Source organism: Filicampus tigris, chromosome 5 (assembly GCF_054856515.1).
Source record: "Filicampus tigris isolate MCC_2025a chromosome 5, RoL_Ftig_1.0, whole genome shotgun sequence".
Taxonomy (NCBI): Eukaryota; Metazoa; Chordata; class Actinopteri; order Syngnathiformes; family Syngnathidae; genus Filicampus; species Filicampus tigris.
In genome coordinates, this window is record NC_141221.1 from 24,437,501 (window position 1) to 24,455,042 (window position 17,542).

General features: G+C 40.2%; 1 protein-coding gene across 3 annotated transcripts in view; it reads left to right on the forward strand.

Moving 5' to 3' along the window:
* Positions 1–17,542, forward strand: part of ppp3cca (protein phosphatase 3, catalytic subunit, gamma isozyme, a) — a 46,175-nt gene that overhangs the window by 10,483 nt on the left and 18,150 nt on the right. For all 3 annotated transcript variants that reach the window (XM_086030530.1, XM_086030532.1, XM_086030533.1), the window contains exons 2-4: positions 479–676; positions 4,420–4,544; positions 12,784–12,895. In XM_086030530.1, coding sequence (XP_085886656.1) covers positions 479–676; positions 4,420–4,544; positions 12,784–12,895 — 435 coding nt within the window. The remainder of the gene's footprint in view (positions 1–478; positions 677–4,419; positions 4,545–12,783; positions 12,896–17,542) is intronic.

Sequence of the window (17,542 nt, forward strand, 5' to 3'; positions counted from 1 at the left end):
GATCGTGAAAAATTTCAAGGGGTCTGAACACTTTCCGTACCCACTGAATGTGTCACTAAATTAGACGGTGAAAACAAATGGGCTTTTAAGGTTCATTTTTAATCATGAAGCATTTAAGTTCCAGCCTCAAAAGCACTGACCTTTTTTTTGCTGACGGCAAAAAGGATTGTGTGGGTGTGGAGCAGATTACTGACGGACGGCAGGTCATATAAGGAGCAGGGCTTCATGCTGGGTATAATGCATCTCAGTATCGTTTAGTTGATGCAGATGCATGGGTGTACCTCCTTCCCCCCATTCTTCCTTATTCAGATTTTTTTTGTTCCAGTCATGCACTTTTTATTCTTAACTCCTACGTTTTCCCTGGCATTTCCAAGCCTGTGCTTTCCTTTAAATGCTAAAAAACACATCTCTTGATGACTTCACATCCATCCTTTCCCTTTTTATCCAAATAAAGCAATGTTTCTCCCCTCCCCAACAGCTGTGCCATACCCCCCACAACATAAACTGACCATAAAAGAGCTATTTGAAGATAGCAAGCCCAATGCAGAGCTGCTACGAAATCACCTCGTCAAAGAAGGCAGGGTGGAGGAAGATGTGGCGCTAAAGATCATCAACGATGGAGCCAACATCCTTCGCCAAGAGAAGTGCATGCTGGAAGTGGAGGCACCCATTACAGGTATGGTGGTAAGCAACCTTTATGTTAAACAGTTCATTGTTAAAGGGGAAGTCAACCCAAACGTATTTTTTTCCAGAATATGTTCTATGCAGGCCCACTAGTTGAAATCTGGCATTCTGATGTATATTGCGTTTGTGGAATAAGAGTTATTCCACCCGTGTTTAGCCATCTCTGGGGGGGTGGCCATTTTGTCACTTCTGTCGACTGAAGATGACATCGAAGTTGCTCAGGGCTCAGATAACGACCATTCACGGCTCATTTGTTTTCTGAAGGTGAGCCGTGATTATCTGAGCCCTGAGCAACAGTTGACAAAAGTGACAAAATGGCCGCCCCCTGAGCTAGCTAAAATCGGGTGGATTTCTCATATTCCACAAACGCAATATTAATCAGAATACAGTGTTTAGACTAGTGGGCCTGCATAGAACATATTCAGGAAAAAAATGTTTGGGTTGACTTCCACTTTAATTCATTCACTGCCATTGACGAATTTACTTCAATCCCAGAAATGTACTTATATATTTTTTCAAATGTTTTCAAACATTAGGGTAAAACAACATCTGAAAATGTCTGGCAGTGAATGAGTTAATGATTGTTTGCAGGTCTGCATTGCTTTCAGAGGCGTTCAAGCCAACTTTGCTCCGGTGTTTGACAAAGCCACTGTGTTATTTCCCCACAGTACATGCATGCAAGCACAGTTAACACTTGCCTGTATATCGCTCAACACATTTAGAATAGCCTTGATTTGTGTATACATTGGTCATGAAATGTAATGCGATCATCATCTCAATAACATCAGACAAACCCAATATGTAATATTGGCCAGACCATGTAAACTTTCACAGTGCAGGGTAGAAAGAATCATCAATTCAACATTTTACGAAATCCCACAATGTCAGCAGAAGAAATCTGTGGCACCTTAATCTACCAATTGACAAATCTGACGTGTGAAACATTTAACAGAAATGGATGTCAGTGGAGAACATTGCTACAGGTTTGAAGTTAACAAAAGTGAACCAGCATTATTCCATGGCGTTACTGGCAAACACTTTAGTGGACAGATGAATTCAAAGTTGTTGTTTTGTTTTGTTTTTTGAAAGGGAGTAACACCACTAATGTGTGGATAAAAAAAGGCACAGCACATCACCACCTCAACCTCATCACAACTTTGAAGTATGTTAGGAGGGATTATGATTGCCTCATGGCATGGGCTCATTGTTTATCACGACATTTTGCAGGAGACTGCCATTTCTTTTCCAGTTGAAGCTAAAATGATAGGAGGAAATCGACACCAAAACAGAGATTCACACCAGACAACCCCAAATACTACTGAAGTGAAACAGTTTTGAAAGAGGACTGGTCCAATAATTCCTTCCGACCTTTGTGCAGGTCTTCTCTGCAACTAAAGTACACACACGTTTGGTTGATGTTATTGCTATCAAACAAGGGTACACTAGTTATTTCATAAAAATGGTTTATGTACGGTACCTTTTTCCATTGCACTGTGACACTTGCATGTTGTGTTGTGTAAAAATGTGGAAACAACTTTTTGTGTCCTATTAGTTTAAGAAAATGGCATTTGTCCATTGTTGTGACTTAGGTCAAGTTCAGGTACTTTCTGTCCAACCAATTTATGAAGAAAACCATATACTAGAAACCTAAAAGTTTACATATGTTCAAGTGTATGTACAATATTGTTAGCCTAATAGACATTTGCTTTAGTCATATTTGAACATTTCTGGAAAACAAGAAAAAACAGAATTGCTCACAATCATTGGTATTTTTATTGATTTTGGTAACCGTAACTAAATTAAAATAATTTGAGCAATAATACTATTAGGCTAACCATATAAAGTTATATTTATCTGTGTTGATACGTAGTGGTAAATAAAACATATCAAAATTCATCATTAAAAAAGGCGGCACGGTGGTCGACTGGTTAGCATGTCCGCCTCACAGTTGTGGGTTCGATCCCGGCTCCGGCCTCCCTGTGTGGAATTTGCATGTTCTCCCCGTGCCTTCCGACCATTGCGTTGGTTTTCTCCGGGTACTCCGGTTTCCTCCCACATTCCAAAAACATGCATGGTAAGTTGGTTGGACTCTCTAAATTGCCCCTAGGTGTGATTGTGAGTGCGGATGTTTGTCTCTGTGTGCCCTGGCAACCAATTCAGGGTGTCCCCCACCCACTGCCCGAAGACAGCTGGGATAGGCTCCAGCACGCCCCGCGACCCTTGTGAGGATAAGCGGTATCGATAATGGATGGATGGATCATTAAAAAAATCCAAGCAGTCTTTATTTCTTACCAGTTTATAAGGGCAGCTTTTTGTAGTTAGCTGTAAATATGTAAGTGTTGTAGAAGTATGTCTTCTACAACAGTATTACCAATTCGAATAGTAAAAAGTGCCTCAAGTAGGGCACCTTTCAATACCATCTCTCAATGATGGTGACACTCTACTGTAGAGTAGAGGCACTTACCGGCTATCTTAGTTAACTCTCATATATTTTGCTGAACCCTGTTGACCTCTGTCCAGTTGCTAGTGAAATCACATTTAACATGCTATTAATTTTACTTTAATCCACTCACGTTTTGTTTTTTTATTTGAGGTAGCTATTGGTGACAGAGTAGTGTGTAATGGAATGGCACTTGTTACTTTTAACATTTCCTATGTGGGATAGTCATGTATCTGTTGGGCCCACAAACTTGTTCTGTTTACTGTACAGTTGTAGCTACTCAGCTACTTTAAATATGTTGCAATCCAGTACTTGCAAGTGTGACCATCTGTACAAATGTTACACGGTGTAGCATCATTGTAATACATTGTCATTTTTTTTATAACCCACAGTTTGGTTTGACATTTTCTGTCCCACTGACAGTACCTGAGATACTGAGTTGACTCGTGTGCTTTACAGTGCATCCGGAAAGTATATTTACAGCGCTCCACTTTTTCCAGTTTTTGTTATGTTACAGCCTCATTCCAAAATTGCATTTTATTTTCTCTCAAATACCAAAACACTAAAACTGAGCAAACCCATGTACATAAATAGTCATAGTAGTAAATTCATCTTTTGCTCCAATTACAGCCTGAAAATTGTTTTTGAGTAATGATATTATTTTTTACCATATGTTATGATACTACAAGCTTGACCTATTTTTGGGCCGTTTCGCCCATTACTCTGAGTAGCATCTCCGAAGCTCTATCAGGTTGGATGGGGATGTCGGTGCAAAGCCATTCAATATTGTCACTATGAGTAGTTGTGTCGAGAGGTTTGAGGGGGGAAATGAATTGAATCAATTTTGGGATGAGGTTGTAATGCAACAAAGTGTGTAAGAAGCGAGATGATGTGAATACTTTCCGGATACAGTGTAAGCATGTGTTAGAAAATGTAGCTCTATTGCTTACTCAACTCAACTCACCTCAATTTCTAGAGCATCTGAACAACAACTTCAGCTATAACAACGTACAACACAATCATTGAAATAAAAATTATAATATTTTTTTTTCTAATAAAAACAAATTAATTAAAACCTTTACATTGACATTTAGCATTGTGGAACACTGTAAAACACAAGCTACAATTTTCAATCATCTTACTAATTAACAAATCCACCAATAATTCAAATTCTAATATCTACCAGAATAATAACAACCAATTTGTTATCTTTTTGTTAATACAGTTTGTATTTAAAACAACACATCTGCATCCCACACAATTTAAGTAACTGCAGTGTTGTTATGTTTTTCCAGTATGTGGTGATGTCCATGGTCAGTTCTTTGACCTCATGAAGTTATTCGAAGTTGGGGGCTCACCGAGTAATACAAGATATCTCTTCCTCGGAGACTACGTAGATCGAGGCTACTTCAGCATTGAGGTAAGTTTATTTGTATTTTTGCATTTTCTTTTGTCATGATCACTTACTGCGTCATAAATGTTATGCCTACTCATTGTTTTAGTTTCACTCTCAATATACTGTAAACATTTTTGGTGCGGTTTTGAAGGTCTTTGATATGTGCTTCTTGTCTGAGTGGGTTTTGCTGCCTGAAATTCTATTTCGGTGACAATTCCAAAGGGCACAGTTCATCCATGCTGATTGGAATGATTAAAAATAAGACACGGGTTTGGAATAAAGGGCTGCAGGCCGTCTGTACCAAGTGCGCTGCAGTGGTCTTGCTGAAAGTCTTGGCTAGAGGTTGCCACCTAGACTAAGTTTGGATTCATTATAGAGTAGTTGCAGTGATGACCCACTTTCATGAGTAAAAGGACATCAAAGCATGTATAGAAGTCTCTCAAAATATCCATGAACTATCTTTTCGATCCATATGCATTTGTGTGCTCCCATCAGTTACATTAATAATTGATACACGATTTGTTTGTATTCCTTATTTGTTTTTATTTAATACAAAATCATTACCTATTTTAAATTGAATATCTGGCCATTGGACATCGGGTCACTTTGAAACATCTTCCTCACACTCTGTAATCCCACAAGGATCGAAAACTTGTTTTCCATCTGGCAACGTTCATTTTTTAGTCATGTTCGTAATCCTTTACTGTTAGTCGGCTTGTGTACCTATTAGCAAACCCTGCCGTTCTTTCTGCTTCAACAATGTGGCTTAAGGGACATCATGTCTCTGAGGTGAACTGGGATACATCATATTTGAAATTGTTGGTGAAGAAGAGGGGGGCAGTTCTCAAAGTGCTTCATGATACAATTTGAAATCTCAGCTCACAGCTTGTTTTTCATATCACTACAAATCTATTAGTGATAATGTGTGTGTGTGTATATATATATATATATATATATATATATATCTCATGGTGACCAACAGCATTTTTCAATGCAGCCGATGGTTGCTATGGAAACCTGACTGCGCCGTCCCAGCGCAACAAGCTCCGCACAGCAAGCCCAGACTAGTGTCCCCAGTGTCATGTGCTTAATGTTTTTTCACGTCTCGCATGAGCCGGTGAGCTGTTGTAGTTTTTCAGCGGCAACATGTGAAAAGACTACAAAGTCAGTTAGGCCAAAATGAGCCTTAATCACACGCTTAAAAAATTGACGGCATCAAAAGGGGGTTGCGTTAATGCCGTTAATAATGCGTTTAACTGACACCACTAGTTATAACGCAATACTATTACGTTTTATTGCAAAACATTTGTGTTATAACGTAACACATTTTCAGTTTTTATTGCGTTATTTTGCAATAACAATAATTATTGCAAAATAACGCAATGTTATTTTAGGAAGAGAACAAAAGACTTCCAATTCCGTGTCGTAGCTTTAAGTGTACGGCGGTGCTGGCATGAGCTTGAATGACGATTTGGAGAGATTTTTACACTCCTAGTGATGTCCCGAAAGGACACACTTTCGCATGCAAAGGGATAAGGTATGTACTAAATGTTAACAGTTAATCCTGGTTCACACGGCAGGATAATCGGCCCGATTTTAGCCCCGAATCTCCCCTCCCGACAATCGTAGGTCGGGGTCGACTCTCATAATGGCTCCAAAGATAATCTTACCAGATAATCATGCTGTGTGTGGTGTGCTCAGCCTGATCTCGGCCGCTCTGAAGGACGTCCGACCTCAAATCGGGGATATTCAACATGTTGGATTTTTAGGGCCCCATTTTGTTCGCCCTGTGTGTGCTGTGCCCCGAGGACAAACGAGCAAGCAGCCGGTTGACAGTGACGTCAGCCAATCAGAAAGCGAGGTGACAGGCGGCAAAGAAGCGCGGTGGGAATCCAAAATGAAAACAGTCATGGCGCAACAGAGCCCAACGTCTTTTCATTTTGTGTTACTTTTTTTCCACTAAGTCTCAAACTTGCGCCACCGTGAAGATATGACCTGAGACCCCTTTTGCCTTTTCATCCGACATATTTGTTCACACCCTTGTGAGGACAAGCGGTTTAGATAATGGATGGATGGATATTTGTTCACTCATTTAATCTTGAGTGTTTTTGTGAGATTTTCCATCTGATGTGAGAATATCTGTGAATGAATGTGGTTCGTGTGTGATGTGTTGATCTTGCTATGTGGCTTCACACCACACGGTACGTTCAAAACTGTAATATGTGTGACTTTTTTCTAGTCACGTGCGGGGTCTCTCAGAGTTTGGAAGTCGGCCGACAATTTTAAAATCCTGCCGTGTGAACCGGGCTTAAGCCCCATACATACCTTATCCCGGATTCCACAAGCAAGACAAACTGGGCGTGGTTCTCTCAATCCTCAGTGAAATGGGCATCCTGTGGCATAATTCATGGTATTATATGTGTTGTACCACTAGAGGGCAAACTATGCCTGTGATTACAATGTTACTGCAGGGAACGCACATGAAAAAGTAAAAAAAAAATAAGAATATGAAGGCCTTTATTGATACCACAGTGGGGAAATTTTCAGGACTCTACTGTACAGTGTTGTTGCAGGCAGTTAATAAAGGTGCCTCCGTGGTAACGCAGAAGAGAACAGTGCACTCAACAGAAACAGATGGGTTAAAAATAACACAATATGGGGTCAAAAATGGACCGATTCAATAATTGGGTCAATTTGACCCACGTTCTTGCGTTGTTTTGGGATGGACGGATGGACCTTTCTGTCCCTGGGACTCTGTAAATAGTATTTCTTATTCACTTAAAGCGGAAATCAACCCAAACATATTTTTTTCAAGAATATGTTCCCAGCAGGCCCACTAGCTGAAACGCGACATTCTGACTAATATTGCGTCTGTGCAATATGAGTTAAGCAGCAAAATCCATCCCTTTTTAACAATCACAGGGGGCGGCCATTGTGTCACTTCTGTCAACTGAAAATTACATCATAAGTGCTCAGGGCTCAGGTAACGACCAATCACGGCTCACCTTCAGAAAACAGGTGAAAATTTGGCTGTTGCTGTTTATAAGTTTTCGTCTCAAAAAGTACATATGGTTGCTTATTTATTTATTTATTTGTTTTTTTAATATGTATTTATTTTTATTCAACGCCAAACGTGTTACAATGCTTTTGGTGCTCTATCTCTGCTTTTTGTTACGATTTTTTTTTTAGGATTAATACAGTATTATGATAAATACCAATTTTCATCATAATTTTGGTCATGATTATCGTAAATTAAAATGTACTTCCGGTTTGATCTCTGTTTATGATTCAATGACTCAAGTTGAATCAAGTTGTTTCCCGATCTTTCCTGCCGAGCTTTTTAGTTTATGTGCTACAGCTCGTCCTTCAGTGTGGAACAAACAGAATAATGGTTGTTTCACATTGCTGTTCTCAATGATGCATGTCTTGATATGTTTTTTTTTTTTTTTCATCCGTTCTTTGTTATAAGCACTCCACTGAAGGCAGCATCAAGTCAGAAAAGTAGCAATAATGTGCTTGACCAGATCTTGCATTTAAATCAACGGACCCACAAGCGCATGTGGGCTGAAGTAAATTTGTTATTTAAATGGAGGTGCTGGGCAAGAACCCAAATCAGCAATGGCACTGCACTGCCACTCTAAATAGAATTAAAATACTGTGTGTCAAATGAGGCTAAACCTTGTAACCACTTGTTGCATATTATTTTTCAATTCATAAATTGATCCTTATATTGTTAAATTTAAATGTAGTATTTTGTTAAAATGTTCATGTTTTTTCCTGTTGTTGTAATCTTGAAGATTAAATATGCACATGGATCACGTAGCCCCTTTATTTTGCACACATAAGCTAAATAGCTACATTTGCACTCTATTAGGAGTGAACATTGTTCTTTTTACAAAAGGCAACAGCTCTCTTCAAAATGAGTGATTGGTGTACATGAAAATGAATACAAGGATGTGGTTGCCTAGGTAACAAAGTGCCCCTTGAAGTTGTATTATACCTTAGCAAGAAAGCCTTTCAGAGCAGTGAGTAATCCATTTTCTTTACCTACCTAGCAATTAAAATGTTCTCTAACTACTACTAGTGTCTATGTGCATATCTGCACTGTGTTTCAATTGATTAAATGTAGTAGTTTTTGTTCAATTTTAGTCTGATTTGAATTAATATACAGTATATGTTAATCAACAACTATTACATTAGCTTTATTAACCTGAAGAGGTTGTGTTGTGTCTCATCAGTGTCTTGCTCAAGGCAACTCGACAGTAGTCAGACTAACATTTCTTGAACAATTATTGTCTTTATTGTAGTCTGCAGCAGATCCCGAAGCCAAGTCTACAGAGCAGTTCACTATTACTCCCTGCATTTACAAATATAAATGAGTATGGTTACCATTGTATCTAAAAGTGTCATGTGGGCAAGTGACAGCTGCTAACAAATGCTAATTCATTTGGACTAGAAATTACTTTCACGTCATTTTTTATTCTCATTTTTATTCAACTGCTGAGAGTAAGGTGGGTTAGTTTGGCAAAGAGGAATTGTCAATGTTTGGATTATCATTATCGAATATTCTTAGAATCAATTATTCCATCAATGAATCAAATAATGAAATTCAAAAAATCGCATTGAAAGTATTTTTTCCTGATTACTTTTATTTAACTGATTAGTGTTGTTCAATGCTTAAACAATAGCAATATTTCACAAAAGGGGGTATTGTTTTGCTCACCAACTACTTCTGCTACTTGGGTTCTAATTAATGCTAAGGGCTACTAGTTTGATACACTACTGGGGCAGCTTCAGGTTCAACTAAATGTAAATTACACTAAGGCTGCAAATAATGATGACATTTCTTATAAATTAAACTAAATGTAATCCAGTTTATTGGGCTGTAACGTATTGAAAAGTAAGGGAAACTGAATTGTTGATTGTTTTCGAAAGTAAAAGCAGATGATTTTTGCAAATGTCTTTGGCTGGGTTTTGACAGTATTAAAGGGGAAGTTAGAATATTCAGTTGAAACACGGCATTCTGATGGATATTGAATTTGTGGAATATGAGTTAAGTAGCAAAATTCACCCCTTTTTAACCATCTCAAGGGGCGGCCATTTTATCACTTCTGCCGACTGAAAATGACATCACAACTGCTCAGGGCTCAGGTAACGACCAATCATGCCTCAGCTTCATAAAACAGGTCAGCCGTGATTGGTCGTTACCTGAGCCCTGAGCAGTTGCAATGTCATTTTCAGTGGACAGAAGTGACAAAATGGCCGCCCTCAGAGATGGCCAAAACCGGGTGGATTAACTCTTATTCCACAAACGCAATATTTATCAGAACATATTCTTGAAAAAAATGTTACATGTTTTGTTGTCTCCATCTTCCAACACACTTGGTTCAAATGATTAGGATTGTTATCAGACTCCTCAGAGCTTGTTGATGAGTTGATCATTCAAATCAGGTGTGTTGGTAGAGGAAGCCATCTAAGACAGGCTAGATAGGGACTTTTGAGGCCCGGAATTGGGCAACTCTGATGTACAGTATGTGAAATAAACCGTAATCCAAATTAAATGCAGAATTTCAGATAAACTACCTCTCACTCACCCATTTATAAAATGTCATTAATCTCACGTTTATAGCATACAGTACTTGTGTTGTGACAGTCCTAAACCCTAACCCAGTCATTCTTCCAGAAGGCAAAAGAGAATAAATAACGAGCTGGGTTAATGACCATAAAACATTTCAAGTCCACATCTTTCATGTACCTGAAGCACACATCAGTTTTATATGTTGCCAAAAATGATGGCTAACGAACGACCTTACAGGTCAACTGTGTAATACACAGAGGTGGGCATTTTAAAGTTTGCCGGTCTGTCATTCGTCACCCATCAGCAGCCTGGGTACCCGTCCGTCATCGGTCATTCAGTCATTTTTTTTCAAGCCGAACCAAACTGTAATCGCCTGTGGGTACGTTTGTCATGTTATTCTAACCACGCTTCCGTCAGTAAACCTCAAAGGTCCATCAATCCAAAAAGTCCAACAGATGAAAAATCCATCCATCCATTATTTGAACCGATTTGATTAAAATGGAAAATGGAGTGCACTGTGTACATCATAATGTCAGTCTCTGTATCTGTAGTCAAAGCTACCTTATTACCCCTTAGCTAATTAATTGTTGTTGTCAGCCGGACTAACAGCCTGGCATACCGCCACCTGCTGTACATATACAGTCATTGCAGTCTGGCTCGCGTTTCTGTCTCTCGTCAGCAAAACGGGCGTCCGTCAATGATGGACTGTGAGGTCTGTTCGGACCTAACTAGGTTAGTGATGATTACGCAGATGGATGAAAATCCACTTCTGTCTGTGTTTAGTCCCTTTGTTTGTTGTTTCCACCATCTATCGTCTAACGTCAGTGACGTGCAGACGAACCGGTCCTTTGGTCGGACTGCAAGCCCACCTCTGGTAATACATTTATACCAGCTAGCTCGTTAGACAAATGTTGATTACCAATACAAGTGACTAGCACACAAACTGCTGTATTTTTGGAAGAATAATAGTGGGACACAGAACACAAAAACATATCTAGCAACATGGAGGCCGATTGTCGAGGACTTCCTTTATGCGCGATCATGTTGTTGGTATCCAAACAGTTCAATGAGATTGAGCTTTGGCCTGCCACATCTGCCTCAAGCGAGCTCTTTTGGTTGGTCAAAATGTCCCTGCATGTAACCAGCCACCGCTTCTAAAGTACTGCAAAAGTACAAAACAGTTTTGCTCCAATCTTGGCAAAGATGTTTGGGGAAAAAGTCACGTGTCCATACAGAGACAGCCAAAACACTTGTGACTCCTAGTGGGGACTTCTTTGACTAAAAGTTGTCATTTCTACTGGTAAAAAATCATTATTTCCTCACAAGTTTAATTTTGCTTCACCTACAACTTTATTTCCCAGCCTTACAAGTTTTGCTACAAGTACAAATTTAGTTTTCACACATACATGTTATCATTTGTGACAAAATTCTTATTTTTTTTGCTACAGATACAAAATTCCAACACAAGTTATTTTTTTCTACAACTACAAATTTATGGCATTTACATTGTACAAGTTATTTTTGCACCAAATTTACCTTCATAGATATGCCTTCACCGCACCTTTCTTTGTTTGTCTGATTACTTTATGATCAACTTGTTGTCCATTAATTTCCACAAGGAACACCAAATGTGCACTCGGGAGGTAATCCCGTGGCATTCCCATGGGATGGGAGTCAACTTTACCTTCAGCCATAGGATTGGGATGGGACAGGATGAAAAGTTCACAGAAGCAGGGGTGGGAGAGTCCATGAGGGAGAGGGGGCGACAAACCTTTTTTTTTTTTTTTTTTTTTTTTTTTTTTTTTTTTAAATGTAGCTAACCTCCAAAATGGGAGTGTTACGGTTGTGGGAGTCATTCTGAACAGGAGCAGGATGGGATGGTAGTCATTTTTACTGAGACAGGATGGGACAGGATTTTAAAAAAAATGTAAACTATGGTCTGGGATGGGATGGTATGGGATTTTTTTTTCTGTGGGAGTGAGATGGGACGGAAATGAAAATCCACTCCCGTGTCACCCTCTAATGCTGGGGTTGGGAACTCTGATTCCTCGTGAACCACATTCTGCCTGTTTTGGATCCCTCCCTCCTACAACACACCTGATTCAAATGATCAGCTCATCAGAATGCTGGGTAGGAGTCAATCCTGATCATTTGAGTCAGGTGTGTTGTAGTAGGGAGAGATTCCAAACAGGCAGGATATAGCTCTCGAGGAACTGGAGTTCCCTATCCCTGCTCTAATATGCACTAGCGTGCATTTGTGCATGTTGCACTCTCAATACCTATGCTACTTCAAAGCAACAGGAATTAAAGTTTTAGGCCGCTGTGAATCATGACTCCACGCTCCTGATGCCACATCCGCGCCTAAAGTCAGAAGCGAAAAAGTACAATTCACAGCTTTATCAATGCAGCCCCTGGTTGCTATGGAAACCTTAATCACACAAAAATTGACGGCGTCAAAAGGGGGCTGCGTTAACGCCCTTAATAACGCGTTTAACGGACACCACTAGTTTAGAAGTATACTTTTCTTCTCCTACAAATGTTCCCTTTGTTGTTCTTCTGCTTGTTAATACAGTGAGTTTAAAAAGCTGTGCATGTGCTGTACGTGTTGTGCATCACAAGTCAGTAACTTCTCCATCTCTGTAAATTCCGTCCTTTTTTCTCTTGTCACTTTGGCTATCCTCGCAGTGTGTTCTCTACCTCTGGTCACTCAAGATCAACCACCCCACGACACTCTTCCTCCTGCGAGGGAACCATGAGTGCCGGCACCTCACAGAGTACTTCACCTTCAAGCAGGAATGTAAGTGCAGGTCTTTCCGCCATATGAAGGCCAGTCCAATGCACTCCCACTCCCTTTGTGCCACTGCTGTCTCACATTGATGGAGACTTGATGGCAAATTGACATGAATTGCTTTTTGTCAAAGATTGTAATTGGTGTCTGGAACACCTTCCCAGCTATAACACTCTGTCTAATTTACGTAATACTTCCCCACACTCAGTTTGAATGCCCGAGATTTAGCAGTGAGGCTGGGCGGAATTAAACCATTTTAAGGCGACGGCTGCTTAACTACAGGAATCACGTTCATGCCTAAGCCAAACGGTATGCAGATCTGCAGTGTTGGCACAGGTTAACATTAGCTAACAGTGTTATAAGCGTTACCCTCAATTCAACAAAGTTGTTGACTTGGAGCAGTGTTCTTGGTTCCTTTGAAGAGCATGATATGAGCATAAGATGTTATTATTATTACACTATTATTGTTGGCATATATAATTTGTCAGCTTGGTGCTGACAAATTATATATGCTTTGCTCGCATAATGTGTGGACGCTTGCCGCCTCATTCTGCTTTTGCCTGCATTCTTGCTGCTGATGGACTCGTTTTTTCTTTTTCTGCTGGTCTCCTGGATACATTTATATACTGCATTTGGGACTGTACTATTTTTTTAAGATACAGTCGGCTGTGGCCTTCAGGCATGCTGCTTGATACTTTTCACAACACAATTTCAGTTGAAGACTGCATGTTTCTTTGTATTCTTGTGTGTGTTTGTGTGGCTTAATGAGACAGCACAGACAACCTTGCCAACTGCTAATTGATTTCACTCACAGCATCTTCATCTTCACCCTTTTTTTCCACCTCCACCCACATGCATCCTCATCTGCAGGCACACAAACTGTTACCTTTATGCACATCCATCTTTAGATGCCGAGTGTAGCACTCTTTAAAAAAAAAACAAAAAAAAAAACATGCAATGTGTTTTTTGTTTTGAATGATACAATATGAATTGGCTGAACTATTGGTCGAATTCAAATCAACATCGCAACGTAGTGGAATGCCATTTTTAAATTGCAATGGCTGCAATTAGGGGAAAAGCACAAACTACTTCATTTCATTGCTCAGTAGGCTTTAGGCTTTATTTTTTTTATGTACTGGTATTTTATTTATTTAATGCCTTGATAAGTTCAGTTCTTAAGTAGTGTAGTCCACATGTTTACGTATCATTGTTTCATGAAACATGAAAAGTTGAAGTGATAAAGCCACAGATGTTTGGATATTGTTGCAATCTGATGTACGATTTACTGGCATATGTTTACAGCACCTTTTGGTAGAATTTTCTGAAGTTGTCTTCGTGAACGCTTAGAGACTGCAAGTCAAAGTATTAAGCAAGTATTTAGCAACTCGTAACTGAAGTAAATAAATAAACTGTTTTTCATATTAATTTATAGTTCCTTTCCCTTTATTGTCACATAAGCCTCACCTATAAGACCAATATACTTATTTAAACCATATTTTGTAGACCTTTGAACTAAAGCTGGGCGATGTGATATTTATTGCGAAGACCAGAGCTGCGCCTATGTGACGGACCAGTCTGTCTATCCGCCTATGACGGAGGTCCATTTTGTAGGCGATAAAACTTAAAAAATAGTCGGACTAAGCATAGTTGGAAGCCCATTTTTATCCGTCCATGTATTTTCGCGTGATGCAAGGTTTCTGTCACAATAGTATTGTTATATTGAGTTGTTGTTTGGGGGACAGATTTCAGTGAGGGAACAGGCGAGAGGAGGCAACGTTTTCCCTATGTTACAAGACTGAGGGCTGGTCTAAATGCGTCTCCTTTAAGTACGGCGAGGCGCAAGGTCCTTTAAAGTACATAAAGGTCCTTAAAGGTGCGAAAAGGAGAAGCATTTAGTCCGGCAGCAGCGAGGTTTCTGTAACAATAATATTGTTAGATTGAGTTGTTGTTGCTTGGGGGGGTCAGATTAGAGTGAGGGAACAGGCGATGTTATGTTATGTTGTCCCTATGTTACGAGACTGAGGGTCGGACTAAATGCGTCTCCTTTAAATAATCTGTTAAAAGAATACACTCAAGAAATTAAAGTTAGGATTAAAATAAAGTACCTTACTCTTCCCATACCACCAAAAGCAAAATAAACACATTTTAAGTGATGAATAATATCTACCCTTGTAGAGAATGTTTGAGTATTAGTTTGTCGCAGTTGGTAGTTGGAAACGCTAATGGAAGCCAGTTTAAAAACATAGGCGGACCGGCATATAGGCGATTACTATTTGGTCTGGCTGGACAAAAAGGCGGATAGACGGACGGCGGAAGGATACCCCGGCTGTAGGCATGAGGAGATAAACGGGCCGCAAATTTTTAGTAAAATGCCCAGCTCTGGCAAAGTTGCGATCGTGTTGTTTTTCTCCTATCGTGTCTTTTGTCAGTTGTCACCTACAGTAAAGTGCGAGTAATAAGAAGAGAGAGAAAGCTTGATGTGATGGACAAAAGGTTTCAATTACCATTCTTATGCCGCACAACTATCATCACGTGGCAGACTAAAAAATAACACAGCAAAGTGAATCATAATACATACATAGACTTCATACATAACAATCCTACAATGCACAATTAAAACAGTCACTGAAAATAAATAAATAATGAGGTGGGTGAACGTAAATAACGAATTGTACTACTTTGGGAAAGAATGAACACACAAAAAACCCGTAATATTAATAATTATTTACAAAAAAAAAAAAAAACGCCCTCAAAGGCATGCTGGGGTACGCCTTCAAATTACACAAGGCTGTCATATCAGTTTGTATTTTGAGCCTCATCATAACACAAAGAAAAGCAGAACTGAGAATCACATATTTTTAAGTTTTTCCAATAATTGAACACCGGAGACAGTCCTAAAAAGCTGCCCTGGGCTGCTTAAGTCACCTACGTGTGGGGAATCGACAGGTTGAGGCGAGGTCAGTGCCACTTATGCAGCAGCTAGCTAGAAACGAGTATTGGCTGACTTAGCTGACTACTACTGCGGCTAAAGAATACCATGTGGTAACCCACCTGATTCAGTAATCACAGCCTCCATGCCGGCGAATAAGATACATGTTTTACAAGTATCAATCCCGCGAAAAGATTTCGAAGAGTAATCAACAGTGGGAAAGATGAAGGAACGATGCTAATTACTAGGCTAACCTCAGGCTATCTTGAAAGACCCAATGCTTGGGTGAATGAGTACAATTTTCACAGAAGTCTCGCTGGAACCACGTTAAAGCCGAGCATATACATCTTTAAACAGCAAAATAGCAGGCAATTTAATAAGTGTATGGAGAGAAAACTATATTAAAAAACACACACACACACACACACAGCCAAACAGGTAATGATTGTTAGGGTGTCCCATACGTAATTTATTAATATAAAGGATAAGAGGCAATGATGGATGGATAGAGGATAATGAATGGCTGGGTGGATGGATGGATAGTATATTGACTACACATAATGTTACCAGAGCTGAGCATTCCGTTCTGCCCCCAGACGGATCCCCATTTTTGGGATTGAGGACGGGGGACGACAAGTTTTAAAAAAGGGACAGACTAAGCAAGGGTGGAGGTGGATTTTTGTCCTGCCCACTAATCGTCTGTCATACATGTGACGTGGTCGCAAAGTTCATCTCATCCTACTTGGCGAAATGGGCAAACATAAAAAATTGCCTCCGAACACGTCAAACGCGCCACTAGTTACCCAACTGCACGTACTGACTTGCATTGTGAACGTCCCCGCGGGAACACTGTGCACTGCACACATTCGGTCTGCACGAAGAGGAGAAGAAAAGGAAGAAGAAGAAGAATGAGACGAAGAAGAAGGAGGAGGAGAAGGACACAATCACAGAGACGGAAAGAACAGGGGAAGCTTAGACAGATAGAATGGAATCATTTTTCAACGGGAGATACTGCACTAGTTCTACTAGTACGACAAATGATTAGACCCAGTAGCGCGAGCAGCGTCAGAGCCAGCACACCGGCGAGTGACGCCAGCATGTCACTTGACTGTCTGCTGGAGGAATACATCGCTTTAGTTAGGCTAAAGCTAATGCATACAAATATTGCCGTCTTGGTAAAGTTCAACAGCTGTAAAAAACTGAAGAAAGAAAGTAAAATCATACCAGGTATAAGCTCCTCGGTTACGGTTCTACAAGCCTGGTGTCTTTTTTTCTAGTCCCGATACTGGTAGCTGGCTGTGTCATATAGCTCAGGATGTCCACAAACCACAACGATAATATTTTCCTTCATTTTGCGCTCTCCACAGAAGATCCGCCGAGTGTACAGAACACTATGTGTGAGGTAGTACTCCCTGATGGTGACTGGCTGCCGCGAAGCGAAGAGGCAATTTGTTTTAGCCTCGCCGAATGGACAAATGGGCAGATTTTCTGTGCTTCGCTCCATGTCCCACCACTGCAAACGCATCAGCCGCGCCGCCCCGCACGCAACTGCGCCCGCCTGCGCTAACTACATTGAATCTCAATTGAATCGCGCCGCCGGAAACACTCTCAGCGGATTTGTTGTGAACACATGGAACAGCACCAAAACTGCTGGAGGGGAAACCAATGAGCCAATCAGCAACCCGAAGGGCTGACCAATGGAAGCGCTCCCTGGACCGTGCATCTCC